Source organism: Ranitomeya imitator, chromosome 2, assembly GCF_032444005.1.
Source record: "Ranitomeya imitator isolate aRanImi1 chromosome 2, aRanImi1.pri, whole genome shotgun sequence".
NCBI lineage: Eukaryota > Metazoa > Chordata > Amphibia > Anura > Dendrobatidae > Ranitomeya > Ranitomeya imitator.
This window is the reverse complement of record NC_091283.1, coordinates 625,361,438-625,384,004: the sequence shown is the minus strand read 5'-3', so window position 1 is coordinate 625,384,004 and position 22,567 is coordinate 625,361,438. Positions and strand designations below refer to the sequence as shown.

At 45.2% G+C, this 22,567-nt stretch overlaps 1 protein-coding gene and 1 pseudogene across 1 annotated transcript; both read left to right on the top strand.

Annotated features, from left to right (window-relative positions):
* The first annotated feature begins 9,201 nt into the window (after positions 1–9,201).
* On the top strand, positions 9,202–20,411 carry LOC138667641 (homeobox protein AKR-like). Its single transcript, XM_069755767.1, has 2 exons — positions 9,202–9,418; positions 19,772–20,411. Exons 1-2 carry the CDS (start codon positions 9,206–9,208, stop codon positions 19,907–19,909), a joined length of 351 nt encoding a protein of 116 aa, XP_069611868.1. The 5' UTR covers positions 9,202–9,205; the 3' UTR covers positions 19,910–20,411.
* Positions 9,767–10,798, top strand: LOC138667890 (EKC/KEOPS complex subunit Tp53rkb pseudogene; annotated as a pseudogene).
* Positions 20,412–22,567: the final 2,156 nt, after the last annotated feature.

The window sequence follows — 22,567 nt, the reverse complement described above, 5'->3', positions numbered from 1 at the left end:
TGGATAACAAGTACTCACCGAGTATGGAGGACCTGATAGGTAAATTGCAGGCCGCTGCATCCATTCACCCTCCGGGCTGGTTAGAGACGACCATTAGTGGGATCTTAGGTGGTAGTAGTGGGGGTAGCCCAGCTATGTCGACTGGGGCACGTAGATCCAGAGCGGGGACAAATAGACGTCGGGTCGGTGCAGCTGGGCGTAGGTCCGGTGCTCTGAGAGGCCCATGTGCCAGCACGCCCGGGACGGGATCCTCACGTAGCGGGGGTCTCGGAGATGGGCTGCCAGAGGGCATCCCCGGTGGCTCCAACGGTCAAGAGAGGCAGGCAGAGAGCTGGGGCCCCCCCCTGTGCAGCCTGTGCGGCCTGGAAGAGTGCAGGCCAGGAGAGGTGCGGGTGTCGACCCCCACGCAGAGCCGTCCGAACCGGCAATCCCCCAGCGCGGCAGCCACATAGCAGTGAGGCGCAGCGATCCCCCTGCAGAGCATTCGGCAGCGGTAATTCCCCAGCGCGGCGGACCCCCTGCAGGGCGTTCAGCAGCAGTAATCCCCCAGCGCGGCAGCTATATAGCTGGGAGACGCAGCGACCCCCCCGCCGCTCAGCCTGCAAATGTCAGGCAGCGATCCAGTGGGCTAGCGGTACAGGGGCAGCGCTGCGAAGCCAGGGAACACGTGGAGGAATGGGCGCCGCCATCTTGCTTCCGGGGTCCTTCACAAAGGACCCTGGGAAACGAGCTGGCTAGCACGGTGCCTGTTAAATCTAACAAACATAGGGGGCTGGCTGTTATGAACAGGTGATTCAGAACCACAATGGACCTAGTGGTTAAGCGCACACAAGTGACCTGTTTAGTTACAAAAAAGGACGAGCTCTGAGACGTGGGAACTCTGCTGACCGCAATCCCTGATCCTATCATACCACACTAAAGGTAGCCGTGGAGCGCTCCTGACCAGAACCTAGGCGCCTCGTCACAGCCTGAGAAACTAGCTAACCTGAAGATAGAAAAATAAGCCTACCTTGCCTCAGAGAAATTCCCCAAAGGAAAAGGCAGCCCCCCACATATAATGACTGTGAGTAAGATGAAAATACAAACAAAGAGATGAAAATAGATTTTAGCAAAGTGAGGCCCAACTTACTGAATAGACCGAGGATAGGAAAGATAGCTTTGCGGTCAGCACAAAAACCTACAAACAACCACCCAGAGGGGACAAAAAGACCCTCTGCACCGACTAACGGTACGGAGGTGCTCCCTCTGTGTATGTCCCTCTAAGTAGTATGGTCTGACATTGTGCCTAGAAAATTCTGGCGAGGAGCGCGGTCAGTGCCGAAGGTTAACAAAGCACGCATGAAGGTTAATAAAGCAATATCCAAATTCGTAGTGCAGAGAGGGGGAGTGGCGGTTCGCCGTGCGGGCCTGGAGGATGTGCATAGGGCATTTTGGCGAGCTGACGGGGTACACCTGAATGCAGCCGGGATGGATGTGTGGATCGCAGGGCTGCAAGGAGGGATAATGAAGGCCACAGCATTGCTAGTTGGTGGGGTCTCGAGCTCCTGAGGCGAGGTGCTCTCGGTGTGGCGTTGGTGAGTCCTCAAAGTCGGTAAAAATTTGAAGTGGGGATTCTTTAAAAGGCCACAAACCCCCTTCATTGGTTGGTTACCTGGTGGTGGTCTGGTGGTAATGGGTGGCATCCGGCGATGGTATGTCGGGGTCACATGGTCGTGAGTTTTGAGTGACACCTGGCGATGGAACATCGGGGTCACGTTAACAGAATGGAGGTAACCTCTTCCCCTGGACTCGCGGTGCTCCTGAGCTAAAATTAAACGCGGCTAGGAGTAAAAAGCGGGGGGGGGGGGAAGGGGCAATGCCATGGAAACATAGACCACCAGACTTTAGAATTTTTATGACTTCAAGGACCCTACCAAGAGTCTTGGTAATTACTAATAAATTGGCTGCTGTGGCCGTTTAATATCCAAAAGAAAATGTGTCTGTCATTTTTCAGGGGAGTGAGGTCAAAAAGGGAGGATAATCGATCTGTCCAGGGTCATGAGCAGTGTAGGTGACCCCCAGGGAACGGTGCTTGAACCCTTTCTATTCACACTATATACATCAGACTTTCAGTATAAATCTGAACTTTGCCACCTTCAAAAATTTTCGGATGACTCCGTGGTTGTGAGATGTATTAGGGGAGATCGGGTGGATGAAGAATATAGAAGGGTGGTGTCGAATTTCGTGGATTGGTGCAATGGTAACTATCTACAACTAAATGTTAAGAAAACCAAGGAGTTGGTGGCCAACTTGTTATGACCTGGTGGTTAGGACAACAGTGGACCTGGTGGTTATGAGCACACAAAATGACCTGATAGTTATAAATAACATAGGACAAGCTCTGAGACGTGGGAACTCTGCTGACCGCAATCCCTAATCCTATCACACACACTAGAAGCAGCTGTGGATTGCTCCTAACGCTCCCTAGGCAACTCGGCACAGCCTGAGAAACTAGCTAGCCCTAAAGAAAGAAATATAAAGCCTACCTTGCCTCAGAGAAATTCCCCAAAGGAAAAGGCAGCCCCCCACATATAATGACTGTGAGTAAAGATGAAATCACAAACTCAGAGATGAAATAGATTTAGCAAAGTGAGGCCCGACTTACTGAACAGACTGAGGATAGGAAAGGTAACTTTGCGATCAGCACAAAAATACTACAAAAGGACCACGCAGAGAGCGCAAAAAGACCCTCCGCACCGACTCACGGTGCGGAGGCGCACCCTCTGCGTCCCAGAGCTTCCAGCAAGCAAGAAAAATCAAAATAGCAGGCTGGACAGAAAAATAGCAAACAAAAGAAACACAAGCAGAACTTAGCTTATGCAGAGGAGACAGGTCACAAGAACGATCCAGAAGAGAGCAAGACCAATACTGGAACTGTTGTGAACTCTGTGGTCAGGCTCCCTCCTGTGGCCAAATGTGGTACTTCGGCTGATTCTGTTTATGGGCTTCCGTTGGTGGACATGAGTGGTACTGCGGCTTCTGAGTTTCCTTCCTCAGGTGATGAGGCTAAGTCATCAGCTGCTGCTCTATTTAACTCCACCTAGTGCTTTGATCCTAGCCTCCAGTCAATGTTCCAGTGTTTGTCCTTTTGCTTCCTGGATGTTCCTGTGGCCTGTTTCTCCAGCATAAGATAAGTTCTGCTGGTGTTTCTTTTGTTTGCTATATTTTTCTGTCCAGCCTGCTATATTGCTTTTTCTTGCTTGCTGGAAGCTCTGAGATGCAGAGGGAGCACCTCCGTACCGTGAGTCGGTGCGGAGGGTCTTTTTGCTCCCCTCTGCGTGGTTCTTTGTAGGGTTTTGTGTTGACCGCAAAGTTATCTATCCTATCCTCGGTCTATTCAGTTAGTCGGGCCTCACTTTGCTAAATCTATTTCATCTCTGTGTATGTATTTTCATCTTTACTCACAGTCATTATATGTGGGGGGCTGCCTTTTCCTTTGAGGAATTTCTCTGAGGCAAGGTAGGCTTATTTTTCTGTCTTCAGGTCTAGCTAGTTTCTCAGGCTGTGCCGAGTTGCATAGGGAGCGTTAGGAGCAATCCACGGCTACCTCTAGTGTGGTATGATAGGATCAGGGATTGCGGTCAGCAAAGTTTCCACGTCTCAGAGCTCGTCCTATGTTTTGATTATTGACAGGTCACTTTGTATGCCCTGTACCTCAAGGTCCATTTTGGTTCTGAACTACCTAATCATAACATGGAACATTGACTGGTGGCATGGAGGAAAGATCTAAATGGAGTCAAATAGAGCCGCCACCTAACGAATTAACTTCGTCACCTGTGGAAGGAAACTCAGAAGCCACATCCCCACTCACTTTCGTCAGAGGAAGCTCATGGACAGAACCAGCCGAAGTACCATTCATGACCACAGGAGGGGGCTTGGCAACAGAATTCACAACACCAACTATAGCAGGATTAAGTTGGAATGCTTACCGATCACTATTGCTGGTCAGGAGGTAGTGCAGGTGGAGAGTTATAAATATTTGGGGGTCCATTTGGATAGCAAACTGGACTGGAGATGCCACTCAGAGACTGTCTACAAGAAGGGGATGAGCAGATTTTATTTCCTAAGGAACCTGAGGTCTTTTAATGTGTGCAGCAAAATGTTAGAAATGTTCTACCAGTCTGTAATGGCAAGTGCCATCTTTTTTGCAATCATGCTGGGGTAATAGTGTGCAGGCCTCTGATGCTAATAAGCTGAATAAGCTTATCAAAAAGGCAAGCTCTGCTGTCGGCTGCAATCTGGACTCTCTTGAGGAGGTAGTGGTGAGAAGAACTCTGAGAAAGTGTAGGGCAATTATGAACAATAATGCACATCCACTATATGAGCTATTCATGAGACAGAAGAGCACCTTCAGTAACCGGCTAATACTTCTGAGGTGTAAGAAGGAAAAAATTAGGAAATCGTTTGTGCTAACTGCTATGGGTATGTACAACAATAACATTAGGGTTAAATCATAAAGGTGATTGTCTACTTTATTTCTCCTACTTTTCAGTTCACCCGCTGAGTATGTCCTATTCTAATGTATAATGTCCTTCTGTCAACAAACCGTCATGTCAACTAAGTAATTCATTTTATGATTCTTATGATGTAAGATGTGCTGCTGTGATACCATAATTTCCCACGGAATTAATAAAGTGCATCGTATCGTATCGCAAGTACAAAATGGACAGCAGAAGCACAAAATGGACAGCAGAAGCACAAAATGGACAGCACCAGTACAAAATGGACAGCACCAGTACAAAATGGACAGCACCAGTACAAAATGGACAGCACAAGTACAAAATGGACAGCACAAGTACAAAATGGACAGCACAAGTACAAAATGGACAGCACAAGTACAAAATAGACAGCACTCGGACCAATGTTATTCTAGAGGGCGCTGCAGAGGAGCGATTATTTTCTGAATGTGAAAACATGGCAGCATGCACAAGTTTATTCTAAAAATGGGATGAGACTCGCCCGTTCAGGTCTATAGGGGCACAAATCAGATGCCATACCGAGCCACAGTGCAACATCCGATATTTAGGAAAATATTGCAATTCTGTACCTTAGGAAACTGTAAATGGGTATTAGACGCTGCGGTAAAAAAACGGATTGTATATGGATAAGTGAAAAAAAAATCGTCTCACTTTTCTTGATGACTTTTTATACCTACTCTAGGACATACATCTATTTCTCAGGCTATGTGCACACTGATTTTTTTTTAATGCGAGTTGCTTCAAGAAACAATATTTTTTAGAGACATTTTTTTCTGAAGAGGTTTAGAAGAGATTGCGATAGATTTTGAAGTAAAACTCTTCAAAAACTTATTTTAAAAAAAATGTCATGCGCTTTTCCACCCTTCAATAATTTTTCAAATTTCGAGGAAAAAAATGTTGAGAAAAAAAAATGTAAAAAAATCTCCTCATGTGAAACGCAAAGATGAGATGACGAGTTGTGAGGTGAATTTTGGAGGATTGTGTGTCAGTGAATGTTTCTATAACCTGAGAAATCCCATATTTGCTCCAGAACTGTATCTATGACAGAAAACTGACTGGATGTCATCACTTCTCTACATATTAAGGCATACTTGGCTCATGGGTGCCACACACAGGACAAATGTCACTCAGGCATGTAAGGGGAGGATGCAGGAGTGGGGGAATTCCTGTTTTACACACTTCCCCACACCACCAGGGCTGAAGTAGGGCTACTACCATGTCTGCATGATAATACACAGGCAGCCAGCTGGGGACCAAGTGTATTCAAAACATTGGGAACAATTGCATACCATTGCATACCAATAGATAAAGAATTCCAGGATAAAGAATTCCAGGATAGCAAGTGACAAGAAGTTGACACCATGAGCCCCCCAGAGCACAGAATTCAAACACTACCCCGCCCAAAACCTGGAGAGTCAGGGGATAAAGCTGTCACCTAAGGTCCTGAGATTTCAGAACTATCGCAATCTGTGACTGATCTCACCTGAACCCCAGGACTAAGGACCTCCATAACTATAGACCACCAGGACTAAGGACTTCCAGGATCAAGGATCCAAGAACCCAGTGAGACCTGAGCATCTGCTACGTCCCATCTCGTAAGTATACTTCTTCCTTACACTGTCAGTGAGCTTGTACCAGTGCTGTGATGTCAAAGGGCAGTTGTCCCTGCAAGTGAGAGGCTGGTGGGATAAACACGTGTGGGAATGTTTCTGGAAGATTCGGGATTATATATGCTGTGACTTTTCTGATTCACTTTCTTGTTAAACTGTTGTCTTGTTGTCAGTAATTCTTGTGCAGCCACTCTGATGGGGAACAATAGATTGTGATCTGCTCCTCCACAAATAGTGGGGAGATCAGCATGGTGGCAACTGAAGTATTTCTTGTGTGTGCTAGGTCCAGACCTGGGTGATCGGCTGAACAAAGACCACACAAGAACTGGTGCCAGTTGAAGTATTTTTTGCTTTAGCTGGATGCTGTATGCTTAAGTTATGTTAAATTGTTGGTGGAAATGTGAACATCGCCTTTGATTACTGTACATGTGAACAGAGCCTTTCAGTAGAACGGATCCAGCAGCAATTTATTGTCAGAAAGTTGTGCTAAGTAAAATTGATTTAAACTGGATCTGGTCTTTTAACATTGAAGTCTATGGAAAACAGATCTGTTAACTGGCCATCCATTTTTTCCTTATTGATCAGTTTCAAATGGATGGCCATTTAGCTTTCAATGTTAAAAAAATGTATCCAGTTGAAATAATGTTTTTTTTTTTTTTTAGTCTGGACAACTTGTTTGTCAATGGATTGCAGTTGGATCTGTTCTAACTGACTACTGGTAATTCTGGCTGAGGCTAAAGGTAATAATAATAATCTTTATTTTTATATAGCGCTAACATATTCCGCAGCGCTTTACAGTTTTGCACACATTATCATCACTGTCCCCGATGGGGCTCACAATCTAGAATCCCTATCAGTATGTCTTTGGAATGTGGGAGGAAACCAGAGTGCCCGGAGGAAACCCACGCAAACACAGAGAGAACATACAAACTCTTTGCAGATGTCCTGGGTGGGATTAGAACCCAGGACCCCAGCGCTGCAAGGCTGGAGTGCTAACCACTGCGCCACCGTGCTGCCCGTCACATTTAGCGACGCTGCAGCGATCAAGACAACGATGCCGATCGCTGCAGCATCGCTGTGTGGTCACTGGAGAGCTGTCACACAGACATATTCATTAAATGATCTGGTAGAAGGTTTACACAGTAAAATATCGATATTTGCAGATGATACAAAACTATGTAAAGCAGTTAATACTAGAGAAGATAGTATTCTGCTACAGATGGATCTGGATAAGTTGGAAACTTGGGCTGACAGGTGGCAGATGAGGTTTATCAATGATAAATGTAAGGTTATACACATGGGAAGAAGGAATCAATATCACCATTACACACTGAACAAGAAACCACTGGGTAAATCTGACAGGGAGAAGGACTTGGGGATCCTAGTTAATGATAAACTTACCTGGAGCAGCCAGTGCCAGGCAGCAGCTGCCAAGGCAAACAGGATCATGGGGTGCATTAAAAGAGGTCTGGATACACATGATGAGAGCATTATACTGCCTCTGTACAAATCCCTAGTTAGACCGCACATGGAGTACTGTGTCCAGTTTTGGGCACCGGTGCTCAAGAAGGATATAATGGAACTAGAGAGAGTACAAAGGAGGGCAACAAAATTAATAAAGGGGATGGGAGAACTACAATACCCAGATAGATTAGCGAAATTAGGATTATTTAGTCTAGAAAAAAGACGACTGAGGGGCGATGTAATAATCATGTATAAGTATATAAGGGGACAATACAAATATCTCGCTGAGGATCTGTTTATACCAAGGAAGGTGACGGGCACAAGGGGGCATTCTTTGCGTCTGGAAGAGAGAAGGTTTTTCCACCAACATAGAAGAGGATTCTTTACTGAAAGGGCAGTGAGAATCTGGAATTGCTTGCCTGAGGAGGTGGTGATGGCAAACTCAGTCGAGGAGTTCAAGAGAGGCCTGGATGTCTTCCTAGAGCAGAACAATATTGTATCTTACAATTATTAGGTTCTGTAGAAGGACGTAGATCAGGGGATTTATTATGATGGAATATAGGCTGAACTGGATGGACAAATGTCTTTTTTCGGACTTACTAACTATGTTACTATGTTACTATGCTTCCCTGCACTGTAAGCGCCGTCCGTAAAGCAGAGCGGTGATGTCACCGCTGTGCTCTGCTTTACGGCCAGCCAGCGCTGACACAGTGCAGGACAGCAGAACGCCGGAGGACGCCACAGATACCGGAATGTAAGTATGTAGTGTTTTTTTTTTTTTACATTTACACTGGTAACCAGGGTAAACATCGGGTTACTAAGCACGGCCCTGCGCTTAGTAACCCGATGTTTACCCTGGTTACCAGTGAAGACATCGCTGAATCGGCATCACACACGCCGATTCAGCAATGTCTGCGGGAGAGCCAGCGACGAAATAAAGTTGTGGCCTTTCTGCTCTGACCAATGATGTCACAGCAGGATCCTGATCGCTGCTGCGTGCCAAACTCAATGATATCGCTATCCGGGACGCTGCAACGTCACGGATCGCTAGCGATATCGTTCAGTGTGAAGGTACCTTAAATCTACCCTCCCCATGGGGAATACAGGAATGCTCAGCTGAGTTGCTGTGTAGGGCGTAAGGAAGATAGCTGTCAGAGCCAATGGTTTTCAATATTTTTGCATGGCCAGCCTTTATACGGTGACAGTCGACCAATGATTGTCTGTTTACTTATAGGAGTCCCATGAGATTAGTAGTTTACATACTTCTATTTTTCACTATTTTATTATTTCTATGTTTTATGGCTTATGCACATGATATTGCCTTTTAAGACCCATATCTATCAAATATTTATGGTGTATCCTTTAGGTATGTGATGTCTGATTGAAGGAAGTCTAGACAATGCTAAGTAGGATGACCCTCATGTGTAAATGAAGCCCCTCACCACTCTCTGGCCATTTTCAGGAAGAAACCAGACTCCTGTAGTGCAGTGATGCCTTTCAGTCCTGGTAGATTGTTCATGACGGCCATTTCTACACTATGTAGAACATACATTTTTCATGCTGTGTATATCTCTACCATTGTTTGACCCAATGTTTCTCACCACAGGACCAATTATGGCCAACATAAAGGAATGTATCCTGACTGACAGTGAGCATGACAGCGTGGAGCTGGAAGTTCCCGGGTCAAAGAGGAAGCGCAGAGGCAATCTGCCGAAAGAGGCTGTGAAAGTCCTACACGACTGGTTGTATGAGCACAGACACAATGCTTATCCCTCAGACACGGAGAAAGATATGTTATCTCTACAGACTCGTCTCACAGTGCTGCAGGTACGACCCCCAATGATTTCTTATATATGAGTACATAGTGGTTCTCCTTTGAAGCCAGTATTTTAGGATAGTTGTATAATAATGACACAATAGCGGTGATAGGGGTAACAAAATTGGTTTTCTGGAACCAGTCAATGTTTTTGTACTTGTTGCAAAAAAAAAAAAAAAAAGATTGAAAGAAAAATGATTTGCCCCCTTAAATAGTGCCTCTCTTGACTTTGTGGTATTGCAGCGTGGCCTTATTGCCTTACATGGGGCTGCTCTGCAATACCATGCAAAGTCTTAGCAGTGCTGTACATGTAGATTTCCAACTGGTTTATAAATGCTCAAAGACAGACCTTGCCGGACATGCTGCGTAAGGATGGTAAAGACCCTAACCAGTACACAATCTCTCGGAAGGGAAACCAAAACCCCGAGTCTCCCCCAATTCAGCAAAGATCAATTGCCTTCTCGTCAATGACACAGATGGAGCACCATACCATACCTGGTATGCTGGCTGTCCCCACTATGGCTGGTAACTTGGTACCTCTGCCTCTGATCTACCCTGTTAGACAACCTGTTCATGCTTTCACTACAGGATGCTTGGGTTTACCCTTTACCATGAATGCTGTGGAGAACAGCGTGGACAGCATAAGCAGGGAGCGGACTCGGCGGTACCTGGGGGGCTGCAGCTCATGAAGCAGGGGGCTGAGGCTCGGGTGTACCGGGGAAGTTTCCTGGGGAAAGCGGCTGTAGTGAAGGAGCGTTTCCCCTGGACGAGAAGCTGACACACCGGCGGACCGCCCAGGAGGTGCGCTCAATCTTCAGGTGCAGGAAGGCAGGTATTGCCACTCCTGTGGTTTATTTTGTTGATTATGTCTCTAACTGCATCTACCTGGAGGATATAGAAGGATCAGTCACTGTTCGGGACTTCATAATGACAGCGCAAGAACATGGCAGCAGCCTGTACAGCCTTGCAGAAAGGATTGGTCAGATATTGGCCTGGATGCATGATGAGGATGTCGTCCATGGGGACCTGACCACCTCGAACATGCTCCTACGGCCTTCACATCCGGACCTGAACCTGGTGCTGATCGATTTCGGCCTGAGCTTCATCTCTGCTCTCCCAGAAGATAAAGGTGTCGACCTTTATGTTTTGGAAAAGGCTTTCCTCAGCACTCACCCCCAGACAGAGGACGTGTTCAGAGCTCTGCTCCAAAGCTACACAGCCGCCTCCAAGAAATCCAGCCCCGTCATTAAAAAACTGGACGAAGTCAGACTGAGAGGCAGGAAGCGGTCCATGGTTGGGTAGACCGTCGTATATAGGACATCCTTTGGGTTGCATTTGATATTCTGTTTATGATGGTAATGAAAATACTATTAAATCTTGATACTTTTTTATGCCAGTGTGATATAGGACAGATGCAATGTTCCTCCAGCCAAAAAGGAAACTCCAACACCACCAGCCATAATCCCGCTCCTGATTTTCTTTCTCAATGGTTTATACTCCAGAGTACTGTTTCTGCCATCAACCATTATTGGCCATTAGGTCATTAAGGGATCATTGACCTGTCATCTGGTCACTCCGTTGTCCCGCTGTCTCTCTCAGCTGTCCCTAGAAGTCAGTGACAGTAAGGGTGTTTATTCGTCACTCATCTCTTCCTGGCAGATAGTCACAGTAGGAGGTCACCCCCTCATTCTTTCAGCTCTTTCTGGTAGTCAGTCATCCATCTTAGGCCTCCATCACATGTCCTAATATTTACGGTACTGGAAAAAAACAGTATCGGAGATGCCCTGTGTTTCATACGTGTGCCGCATCAGTATCACGCGCATCTACACCTGAGACAAGCCAGCACACTTTGCTCTGTTCTCAGGCGCCGGGTGCTGAAGACAGCTCACATTGTCCTCTACTCTCCCCACAATTAGGCTAGGTTCACATTGCGTAAATGGGTTAACGCTAACGGACTGCGTTGCACGGCGAAAATGTCGCAATTAACGCCGTGCAATGGGTCCGGCTATATTCACCTGTCCCGTTCCACCGATGCGCGCTGCTCCATCCTCGACATCCTCTGCCTTTGACGTTCAGTTCAGAGGACGCGATGACGCGCTTAATGCGCGCCGCCCTCTGACTGAACAGTCACAGCCAGAGGACCCGGAAGACGGAGCGGCACGCAGCAGTGGATCAGGGCCAGGTGACTATAGCAAGTGCCGTGGGCCTGAGCTAGTGCCGACTCAGGCACCTGACCCCCACAGCGCGCCGGTGTCCCCGCCTACTCAGGCCCCCCAGCACTCGGCGCCCAGCGACGATAGGGGAGTATGTTATTTTTTTTTTTATTGCAGCAGCATACAGAGCATATAATACTATGGAGCATCTTATGGGGGCCATCAACCTTTATGGAGCAGCATACAGAGCATATACTATGGAGCATCTTATGGGGGCCATCAACCTTTATGGAGCAGCGTATGGGGCATATGGATGGGAGCAGCAAATTACAGAACAATGGCGCAGGATGGGAGCAGCACATGACAGAATAGGGCAGCACATGACAGAACGGGGGTGCAGGATGGCAGCAGCACATGACAGAACGGGGTGCAGGATGCAAGCATCACATGACAGAGTGGGGGCACAGGATGGGAGTAGCACATTACAGAACTGTAGCGCAGGATGGGAGCAGCACATGACAGAATAGGGCAGCACATGACAGAACAGGGGTGCAGGATGGCAGCAGCACATGACATGATGGGGGCGCAGGATGAGAGCAGCAAATTACAAAATGTGGCCGCAGGATGGTAGCAGCATATGACAAAACTGGGGCGTAGGATGGGAGGAGTACATGACAGAATGGGGGCTCAAGATGGGAGCAAAGCATGATAGCATGGGGTCACAGGATGGGAGCAGCACATGTCAGAAAGGGGAAGTAGGATGGGAGCAGCATATGACAGAATGGGGGAGCAGGATGGCAGCAGCACATGACAGGATGTGAGCAGCACATGACAGGATGGGGGCACAGGATAGGAGCAGCACATGGCAGGATAAGGGCACAGGATGGGAGCAGCACATGACAGAAAGGGGGCGCATGATGGTAGCAGCACATGACAGGATTGGGGTGGAGTATGGGAGCACCACATGACAGGATTGGGGTACAGGATGGGACCACCACATGACAGGATTGGGGTACAGGATGGGACCACCACATGACAGCATTGGGGTACAGGATTGGAGCACATGACAGGATGAGTGCTCAGGAAGACAGTAGCACATCACAAGATGGAGGCACACAAAACAAGATGGGGGCTGCACATGACAGGATGGGGGCGCAAGATGGTAGCAGCACATGACAAGATTAGGGCGCAGGATGAAAGAAACATACCAGGATGGAGACCATATACCAATATAAATGCTCACCACCCAGGCGTAGAACGGGTTCAATAACTAGTTATGTGTAACAGCTTTAAGCTGTGGAGAGTCATGAAGTTCCCGTGTACATTAGATCACCTATTGGCAGGTTTAGCAATTTAATCTATTAGTTATGAGAACTGTTACTGAGATATTAAATGTCTATAGCCAATTTTTTTACTTTGATCTATAAACAAGTGGGGGGGGGGGGCTGTAATAAGCGCAGTGGGATTGGTTCAAAGGGGATAAAACGGAGCGGGTGCTTAGGTTGAGGAGGGGCGGGTTTTGGGGCAAAAAGCGCGGGAAGGGACACTGCACGTTGCATCAGCAAGGAGAGAAGACCCACCCACCCTCCCTTTTTTGGGGTTGGGGCTTGGGTGATTAGTTTGGGTTGGGGCATCTGGAATTAACCAGGTTATTTACTTCTAGGGAGTTCATGTTCATATTGTCGTCACAGTGGCTGGTTTGGCGGGGGGGTGGGGTTCTTGGAGTTGAGGTTTTGTGGGGTTGATCTGGCTTTGGTTTACGGGCTCTGGAAGGGGAGTTTACCTCGAGAGCTTTGGAGTTTGTTTGCCCGGAAACGGGTTACATGGTCCCTCGAGCTGGTGGTTACGGCTGAGGGTAAAGAAGGTTTTTGTTATAAGTTTGTGGGGGGGCCCATGGTGTGCCAGATTTTTTAGCTCCAAGAACCCTCCCCTCAAGTTTTTTACACAATTGTATAATTGGTGTTATTTATGCTTGTTTTGTCAATAAAATGGCCGCTGTGGCCAATTTATCCAAAGAAAAGAATGGTCATGTCTTAATTCGTTCGGTACTAAGCATTTTTTATGGGGAATTTGGTATTGAGTGGGGTGGATGATGTCATTAGAATGAAGGACCAATCTTGGTGATACGCAGTCAAGTGTGGTGCTTATTTTGCATGCTAGACATGGGGAGATCACTGTTTGACTTGTCACATGTGCTATCACTTAATATAATTATCTCCTGGTAAAAGACAAATGTTAAGTGTGTTGGTGAATCAGGGAGACTGTGTACATTGCACAGACTGCTGAGATTGTGCACAGCAATATACATAAAGGAATTAAGCTGGCTCCATATCCATTATGTTAAAGTCTGCTAAATTGGGATGGTGGCCTCCTGACTCTCCTACATTGGAAGATATGAGAAGAATCAGCTCTTGAGTTGAGCATTCAGGTGTATGATGGAATCATTAGAGACAGCTATCAGAAGGCATTTTAACACAATCCTATGAGTTTCTGAGGAAGACAAATATAGCCTTTTGATAAAAAAAAAATTCAGTTTCTTGAAAAGCAAGAGTTGAAGGGCTTTCATGTAATTAAAGGCAACCTGTCACTTGATTTTAGCTGCGCAAACTATGCACAACGTGAATCACTGCCTAAGTTTAAAGATCCAGCTGACAGAGATGGAATGAGTCTGATGCAACGTCTCACCGCCACACTACAGGAGATTGAGCAGTGTGGAGGGGTAATCTCAACACATCTTGCCGAATCTTTAAACTATGCTTCTTCTAAAACACTGAAACGATTCAGAGAAAAAAAAACCTGGTTGCAATTGTGCTGCCAGGCCCTAAGTCATGCTGTCTGAAAATTGAGCAATGTGAATCAAGCGTCAGGTTCTCTTTAAGATACTGATGGCCTCCAGATCAGATAGCTTTATCTTATCAGATAGATGGGGGTCCATCATCCAGCACCCACACTACACAGCTGTTTTCAACTGTGGAGTTGATTGGATGTAAGCAATGAACTTAGCAGAACAGCACAGCTCTGTTCAACGTGTTCTGTCTATACCCAACTACTGTGGCAGAGATCATATTCACTTTTAATAGGAGGTTGAGGGAAGGTTATGAAGTACCATGCTGAATGATGGTGAAGTCAGAGGACTAAGTAAGGGAAGAAAGAAAATGTGTAGGAAGATGTTCCATGTATTAAGTGAAATGTTCATGAAGTTATGCACCCACTATCTTTTGTACATAACTCCCACCAAGTTACTGTTCGGTAAAAGACCGTTCCATTTTAAGTAGTTGTCTCTCTCATTGAGCTTTGTAAAACCTGGTCCTGGCCAGCCAAAGTCACCGGCAACCATGCTGCCTGCAAGGGTGTGACATCCCGAAGCTAAGGTCCACACACCCAGCCAGGACCCCATCTTCATGTATTATGCCAGGGCAGGAAAGACTTCTCACAAACTAAATAACCAACAAGGGAAGAACACCGGTTTACAGAAAAGAAACCCTGTAAAAATGTATATAACCTTTATTAAATATTGATTAAGAACAAATAGGTAGAAATACCCTAAAGTAGAATAGCCTATATGGTTTGGGCTATAGAAAATTGTAAGGGGATATCTTCCCCTGGTATGACTAGGATGATATCTACCCAGGCACTAATAACCTCTATTAGAAAAGATAGAGATGTAAGCCCACCTTAAGATATCATGCAGTAGTACCTTGAACCAGTGACAAGAGAGTGCTGCCGCTTACTCATTCAATAGATGTGTAGAAATGGGTGATATTTCCCTAGACACTACAAAAAACACCTATATATCTGCCTACCTAGATGCAGAGGTTGGCACCCTAACACGAGAATGGCGCCCCCGCTCGTACGGTGGCTGTCCCTAATCTCCTGCTTATACCCTATAAGATGATAGTTGGAAATAGAAGGCCAGACGGCCTGTCACAATCGTGTAATGGTATATTGTGTTGTATAAAATGAATGGGACCAACCAGAAATGTGATGTAAGAGATGAGACAGAATATGTCATTCATCCCCCATGTACACAATATCAGGTGTATAAACACGTACAGAATAGGCGTCTAGGGACTCAGCAACATCTTGATAACACCATATCATTGGCCCCATATAAGTATTGGGAATTTACTGGTACTACTATAGAGCAACATGCTCAAAAAATGATAGATGCAATTCAGATGTCATAACATGCCAGCATACCACCCAGGTAGCAGAAAAAAGCCAATAGGTGCATAATGTGCCCCTATGATATAGGTACCTTGATAATACAATTTATACTCATCTGTTAGTCTGTGGTGTATAGACAGTTTAGGGTCCCGATGAAGAGACTCCTCACATGAAACAAATAGACTCTCGACGTGTTTCCCCTACACACGGGTTCATCAGGAGAGATTCAATAATCACATGACAGTAGAGAGTTGTCCAAAAAAAAGGCTGCAGACTACACATAGAAACATCCTCCTTAATGTGGTATGCCAGCTGCTTCCTGTTTGGCGGGTATACCCAGATTCGCCACTCCTCCAAACGGTCTATGAGAGAGCCCTGCATTGGGGTGAGCAGCGCCATTACCTTGAAGGCAAGTCGCACCAATCTACAGTGCACATGCTCCCCCTCCTGGGAGATGCTAGATGTACAGGTCACATGAACCGATAAGATCACTACACACTGCATACAGCGCATGCGTCGGTCTTACATCAGCTATATTATGGCAAACAGCCAAACACTACCGCGCATGCGCCGCCAACAGGGAAACTGCGTAATTAAGCACAGTGTTAACCCATGTGTATAGCAGCCAACCAGTGTGTAGGGCCCACGCTTTGTGTCCGGATCATCCCCCCAAGGCAACATATCCTGCTAAAGTATAGACATTGCCCTATATGCACCAACATACAAACGCAATCTATTACACACACTGCCACCCGGACTACATTTAAACACAATGTTACAAGAAGGAGCATATATTTGCATTCTAAAGCTGCAATGTTACAAACAGGAGCACATATTTACACAGATAGCCATACATTTTTTTTAATCAGAATAGTGCCCCCATAATACCAGGTATCTAAGACAAGGAAAGAAAATAATGCCAAAGATTAACAAAAGATATATAGAAAGATATGCGATATAATGACTGGATAAAACCTAACAGTCTTGATTCTGGCTAGTGATAAAGGACATTTGAATCATAAAGCAACAATAATTTTGTTGCTCATTTAAGCAATCCGGCACAAGAGTTCGTAGTTTGAATATCTATTGACATTCTTTTTGAAGAAGAAGTTTATTTAAATTCCCACCCCATGGGTTCCGTCGCACTACCTCAAGGACACAGAATGACAGCACCTTGGGATCATCTTGATGAACAAACCTAACATGTTTTGCTAGAGGTGTATCCCTTTTGTGCTTGATGTCACCAAGATGTTTGCCAATGCGCCTGCGTAGGTCCCTTTTTGTTTTCCCGACATAATTGAGTGGACACAAGCAGGAAGCCATGTATACTACCCCTTCTGTCTTACAGTTTGCAAAGTCTCAAATAAAATAGACCCTTTCTGATGTGGTACCCCAAAAGGATTTCTCCCTTCTAACCCACGGGCAGAACTTACAGTCTCCACATCTAAAAGTACCACACGGTTTGCGGTCTAACCACGTGCCAGGTGGTTTCCCTTTTTCGTAGAAACTGTGGACCAATCGGTCTCTGATGGATCTAACCTTCCGGTAAGTAATTTTAGGGGTTGGTGGGATGAAATCTCTTAACTCGGGATCAGCTCTTAGTATCCCAGTGTTTCCTGAGGATTCTTTGTACAACATTGGATTTGTTGTCAAACATGCCAATAATTCTTGGAACATCAGGCCTATCAGCTCTGGGTGATGGATGCATCAAATCATGGCGGCCACACCCTGCCACACTCAGCAACATCTTGATAACACCATATCATTGGCCCCATATAAGTATTGGGAATTTACTGGTACTACTATAGAGCAACATGATCAAAAAATGATAGATACAATTCAGATGTCATAACATGCCAGCATACCACCCAGCTAGCAGATAAAAGCCAATAAGTGCATAATGTGCCCCTATGATATAGGTACCTTGCTATATCTCACCCTCGGCTACCACCATTTGCCACGTTACACATGTTGCCCAATCCGTAGGCAGCATGTATCAGACGCTGGTTAAATTAATTCAAACAGGTATGTCTGACTCTGAAACACAGCGGCGTTTCAGAGAAAAACATTCTTTAAAAGCCGCTGGTGATAAAGACCGCACTGTAGACTAGTCGGACATCACAGTGTTCCGGAGTGAAACATACCTGGCCGAGTGGATATATCTAGTGTCTGACACATGCTGCACACGGTGTGGGCAGTACGTATCAGCTGAGGTTTACGTTAAGTTCTGAGAATACTATTTTCTGAAGCTAAAAAGGTATTAAATCACTGCTTTTAGTTTCATTTTATGTGTCTTCTAGGTTTATATGATATTCTGGACCCAATTAAGACTGGCATTGTGCCCAGTATTGGCAGAGCTGGCAGAAACTAGTGCAAAAACCACAAACATCACAAAAGTTTTATATAACTTCGAATTGTGCAAAAGTTTTGTGACACTTCAAGATATGATGCATACTCCCGACTCGACGGTTTCTGGCTTGACTCAATTCACCTGCATTGAGCGAGGCCACGGCCATCTTGTCAGAATGTGGCCAGGAGTATGCAGATTACATTCTTTACATGACCACTGGCTCCCTGTGTCGGCGCTGGAGAATCCTCACAGCGTGCAGAAGATTCAGAAGTCTGTAGTCACAGGACTGAACAACCCCTTTAAGACATATTAAAAAATCTGCTAAATCTGCTAAATCACTCCACTGAATGCAGTGACATTAGTAACGCTCAGGCACTGCTCCATTAAAGCTCGTAACTGAGTTAATCAGACATTTATCACCTATTGGATGAGAAGTGATAAATATCCCTTGTGGGATAACCCCTTTACATTTTAACTTATTACAGCTAATTTTTAGGTAATGGAAACATATAAATGTGAAAAAATATATAGAACCAAAAAGTGACGCTCCCGCCCCCACCCCTCCATTCTATATGGAACAATTGCTGCCGGTTATTACACGCAGCGATATTCGCATGTGTTCCCTGAACCGTGCAGATTCACCGCCCCTAATACATTGTACGGGTGAAATTTCTCTTGCGAGGCTCGAATCTCAGAAAGATAAAAAGACATGCTGCGTCCTGGAAAGACGCGCCGCATGTTCGTCTGATAAACAGGCATAGGTGAACGAATAGTGGGCAGGCTCGGACTGGCCCACAGGGTAACAGGGGAATCGCCCGGTGGGCCCCTGTGCAGGTCTGGGCCACCAACCCCACTGTATGGGCAGTACTTGGCATAATTCACATGATTTACTCTGTACAGAAAAAAATAGCATATCATCATTCAGTAACCAAACTAGCTAGTTTGTTATTATGTAGAGATATAGGTAACTTTGTGTCTGAGGGTAGTATAATATTTGTATGCAGGTGAAAAGTGGGCCCCCAAAGTCAATGTTACTGGTGGGCCCTTGGCACACCAGTCCGACACTGATAGTGGGCATAAGATTTCTTGAAATCCCGTCCTCTGTGCCGTAACATCTGGATGCTGTGGATTGGACGCTGCACAAGTATGCAGCATTCAACCTGCAGCGTTTATCGTGTGCACAAATCCTTACAGTAAACCGGTCACTAGGTTTTTTCTACACCGTCTGAGAAGAAACCCTTACTCCAGAATCACATTACATACTGGACCTGTTTGTATATTTTAGATAAAACCTGTAATTTATCTTCTGCAGGTCTAGCATTGCAGCAGGTTTACTATTCCTCTAATGATAATCGCATGATGATAAAACAGTGATTTTATCAAAACTACACTAAGCAGCCCAGTAAGTGACACATGGCAGGAATCAGGGTTACAGGTCTCGGACTATATATTGCCCTGCTCTCAGATTAGTATGATGATGCCCCCCACATACGTGCACATGGTATGATGCCCCCACAGCCACATTGTGTACTTTTGTGTAAACCGCTGCAGAAAACACAAGGATAAAAAGCACAAAATCAGTATTTATGCAAGGTGAGAACTTGGCCTTGAAGATTGCACTGTAATCAATTAGAGCAATTATACCCATGAAAACCTTTGACTATTTTGAATCTATTTTCATCTGTATTCCATAGAGCTGGCCATACACGAGAAGACTGTCGGATGAGCGAGGATTTGGCCAATCGTCCGTCCAACAGCCATCTAAACCGACTGTTCAACAGAAGCGATTGCTCGGCCCAGCACTCTTCTGCTCTCTAAGAGAGCGCCACTGACATGTCAGCTGTCAGCTTAGCTCAGAGAGAACAATGCGATCAGCAGTCCAAAATTGGACATACATGATTGACAGCTGCCCCTATCATCAGTTGATGGCGCTCCCATACAAATTGGACCATCAATCGAACCCATCGATATTGGCTGAAGGGAACCTGAACTTAATGGGTCTGAAAATTAGTAGTGAAGGGAGCACAGCATGAGGCAAACACTGATCTGGCTGAGCAAGGATTGAAACTCATCTATTCTGGAAAAAGCATGGAAATCTATTGTAATTCATTGTTGTCAAGATTTTTTGTCTTTTTGCTAATAAAGAATGGACATTTGCAACTAATTACCATTAAATACACAGGTGTGTTGTATAAATATCATGCCTAAAAAGAGGTCTGTGTTTTTTATGTTGTGAGAAGGCAATGACTGAAGGTTTTGTTGAAACGCTTTGTTTCCTTCAGACATTTTATTTGACATGAATGTTTTTCTCTCTGTCTAAAGTAGATGCCAAAGAACAGGGAAGGGGGTGGGATGTCACAAAATGGAGCCTGTGGCTACAGGAAGCTGTATTAGGGGGAAAGCCTCTTTCCTATCACCCACAATGTCAGATTTCACATGCACCCTGCACTATTAAATGTGAAGGTGGACAAAGGGGGGGGGGGGGGGTTGTTTGCTCAAAAATTGTTAGCTTGAGATCTCCTTGGCTGGAGAAAAACAATCAGCCTGGTTGGTGGAGGAGCAAGTGATAATTCTTATGGTACCTTCACATTTAGCGACGCTGCAGCAATCCAGACAACAATCCCGATCACTGCAGCATCGCTGTTTGGCCACTGGAGAGCTGTCACAGACAGCTCTCCAGCGACCAACGATGCCGGTCCCCTGGTAACCAGGGTAAACATCGGGTTACTAAGCGCAGGGCCGCGCTTAGTAACCCGATGTTTACCCTGGTTACCAGCGTAAATGTAAAAAAAAAAAATACATACTTACCTTCCGTTGTCTGTCCTTCGGCGTTCTGCTTCTCTGCACTGTGTAAGCACAGCGGCCGGAAAGCAGAGCAGTGATGTCACCGCTGTGCTCTGCTTTCCGGCCGCTGTGCTTACACAGTGCAGAGAAGCAGAACGCCGGAGGACAGACAGCGGAAGGTAAGTATGAAGTGTTTTTTTTTTTTTTTTAACTTTTACGCTAAAACATTAATCTGATCATATTACTTGAAGAGTAGAGATCATAAAAGAGCATTGTGTTTGAGGATCTGTGAAAAAGTCAATAGTATTTTCCAAAAACACTATAAAAACCATTTTGCCACAAGGCACTGTGCACATCATGACTTGTCTTTACATTTTGGGTATTTTAGAAACTAAGCAGAAACACCCATGTTCTCAAAAGCTGCTAATTCAGAAATGATAGATGTGTTTCAATCAGGTCCCCCAAAAACTGATGGATCTTATTAAATAGGGCACATCAGGTTCACAGTGTTTTTGACATCAAAAACATTACAGCAAATTCCGTGTTCTCACAAACTTGTGCCCTCATTAGCCCATGTAGGCGACAATGGCTGTCAGATGCATGTGGCAGCGCAGCATGAGACGTTCCCTTAGTAAATGTGCCCTGATGTCCAATCTAACAGACAACCCTTTCAGGGTATGTGCACACGTTGCGGATTTTCCTGCGGATCTGCAGAGGATTTGGCGCTGTGGATTCACAGCAGTTTTCCATGCGTTATACAGTACCATGTAATCCTATGGAAAACCAAATCCTCAGTGCACATGCTGCGGAAAATACCTCGCGGAAACGCAGCGGTTTATTTTCCGCAGCATGTCAATTCTTTCTGCGGATTCCGCAGTGTTTTACACCTATTTCATAATGGGAATCTACAGGTGTAAAAATGCAGGCGAAATCCGCACAAAATCCGCAACGTGTGCACATACCCTCAAAGTCAGCACAACAAAGCAATTGGACATTTGTGAATGAACATAAATAATTCCTGTTATTGTATTTAATTTTCTGCTGATCAATATAAAATTGTAAACTGAATTTGGATTCATTGATGGTTCACAATAAAACATAAAAACACCTTAATCCAAGTAGAAAAACCAGGGGGAATAACAGTTATGATTTAATAATTTGTATAACACTAACATACCCTGCAGCAATGTTTGCAAATTAGATAAAAAAGATATATGCAGAGAAAGGCTTAAATAAATAGCAAATATTATAAGGGGTTGTCTACCTTTAGGGAGATTTTTTATTTTAGTGCATGTATTTAAGGCTTAAAATGATTCAATTGTGTCTTATTAAAAATGTTGCACAGGTTGTATTTTATAGGCTGTTAGATTTCCTGCACATTCAACTGTGAAGCCGTCTGTGGTCATAAATCAGCTGAGAAGAGCTCAGAAAAAGATGAAATGATCTACAAACTCTCCCTTATTCCTACTATCCACATTACACTAATGTTTGCTGCACCAATTGATGTCAACAGGTTTGATCAAGAGTCTAAAATGTATGGGGGCCCAGGACAACTGAGCGTGGGGGAAATAATGGTCAGACATGTCCAAATTTCTGATCCTCTTGTTCTCCTGGAGATAAGCCACTGGATGACATGTCTGTCAGTGGCTGTCTCATAGAAACCATAGTAATGCTTGCCCGAGCAAGCACTCCTGTGTATGGGAGAG

Coding starts and splice junctions, on each gene's coding strand:
- LOC138667641 (XM_069755767.1), top strand. CDS start 9,206: ATGGCCAACATAAAGGAATGTATCCTGACTGACAGTGAGCATGACAGC. Junction 9,419..19,771: donor CTCGTCTCACAGTGCTGCAG/GTACGACCCCCA, acceptor TGTATTCCATAG/AGCTGGCCATACACGAGAAG.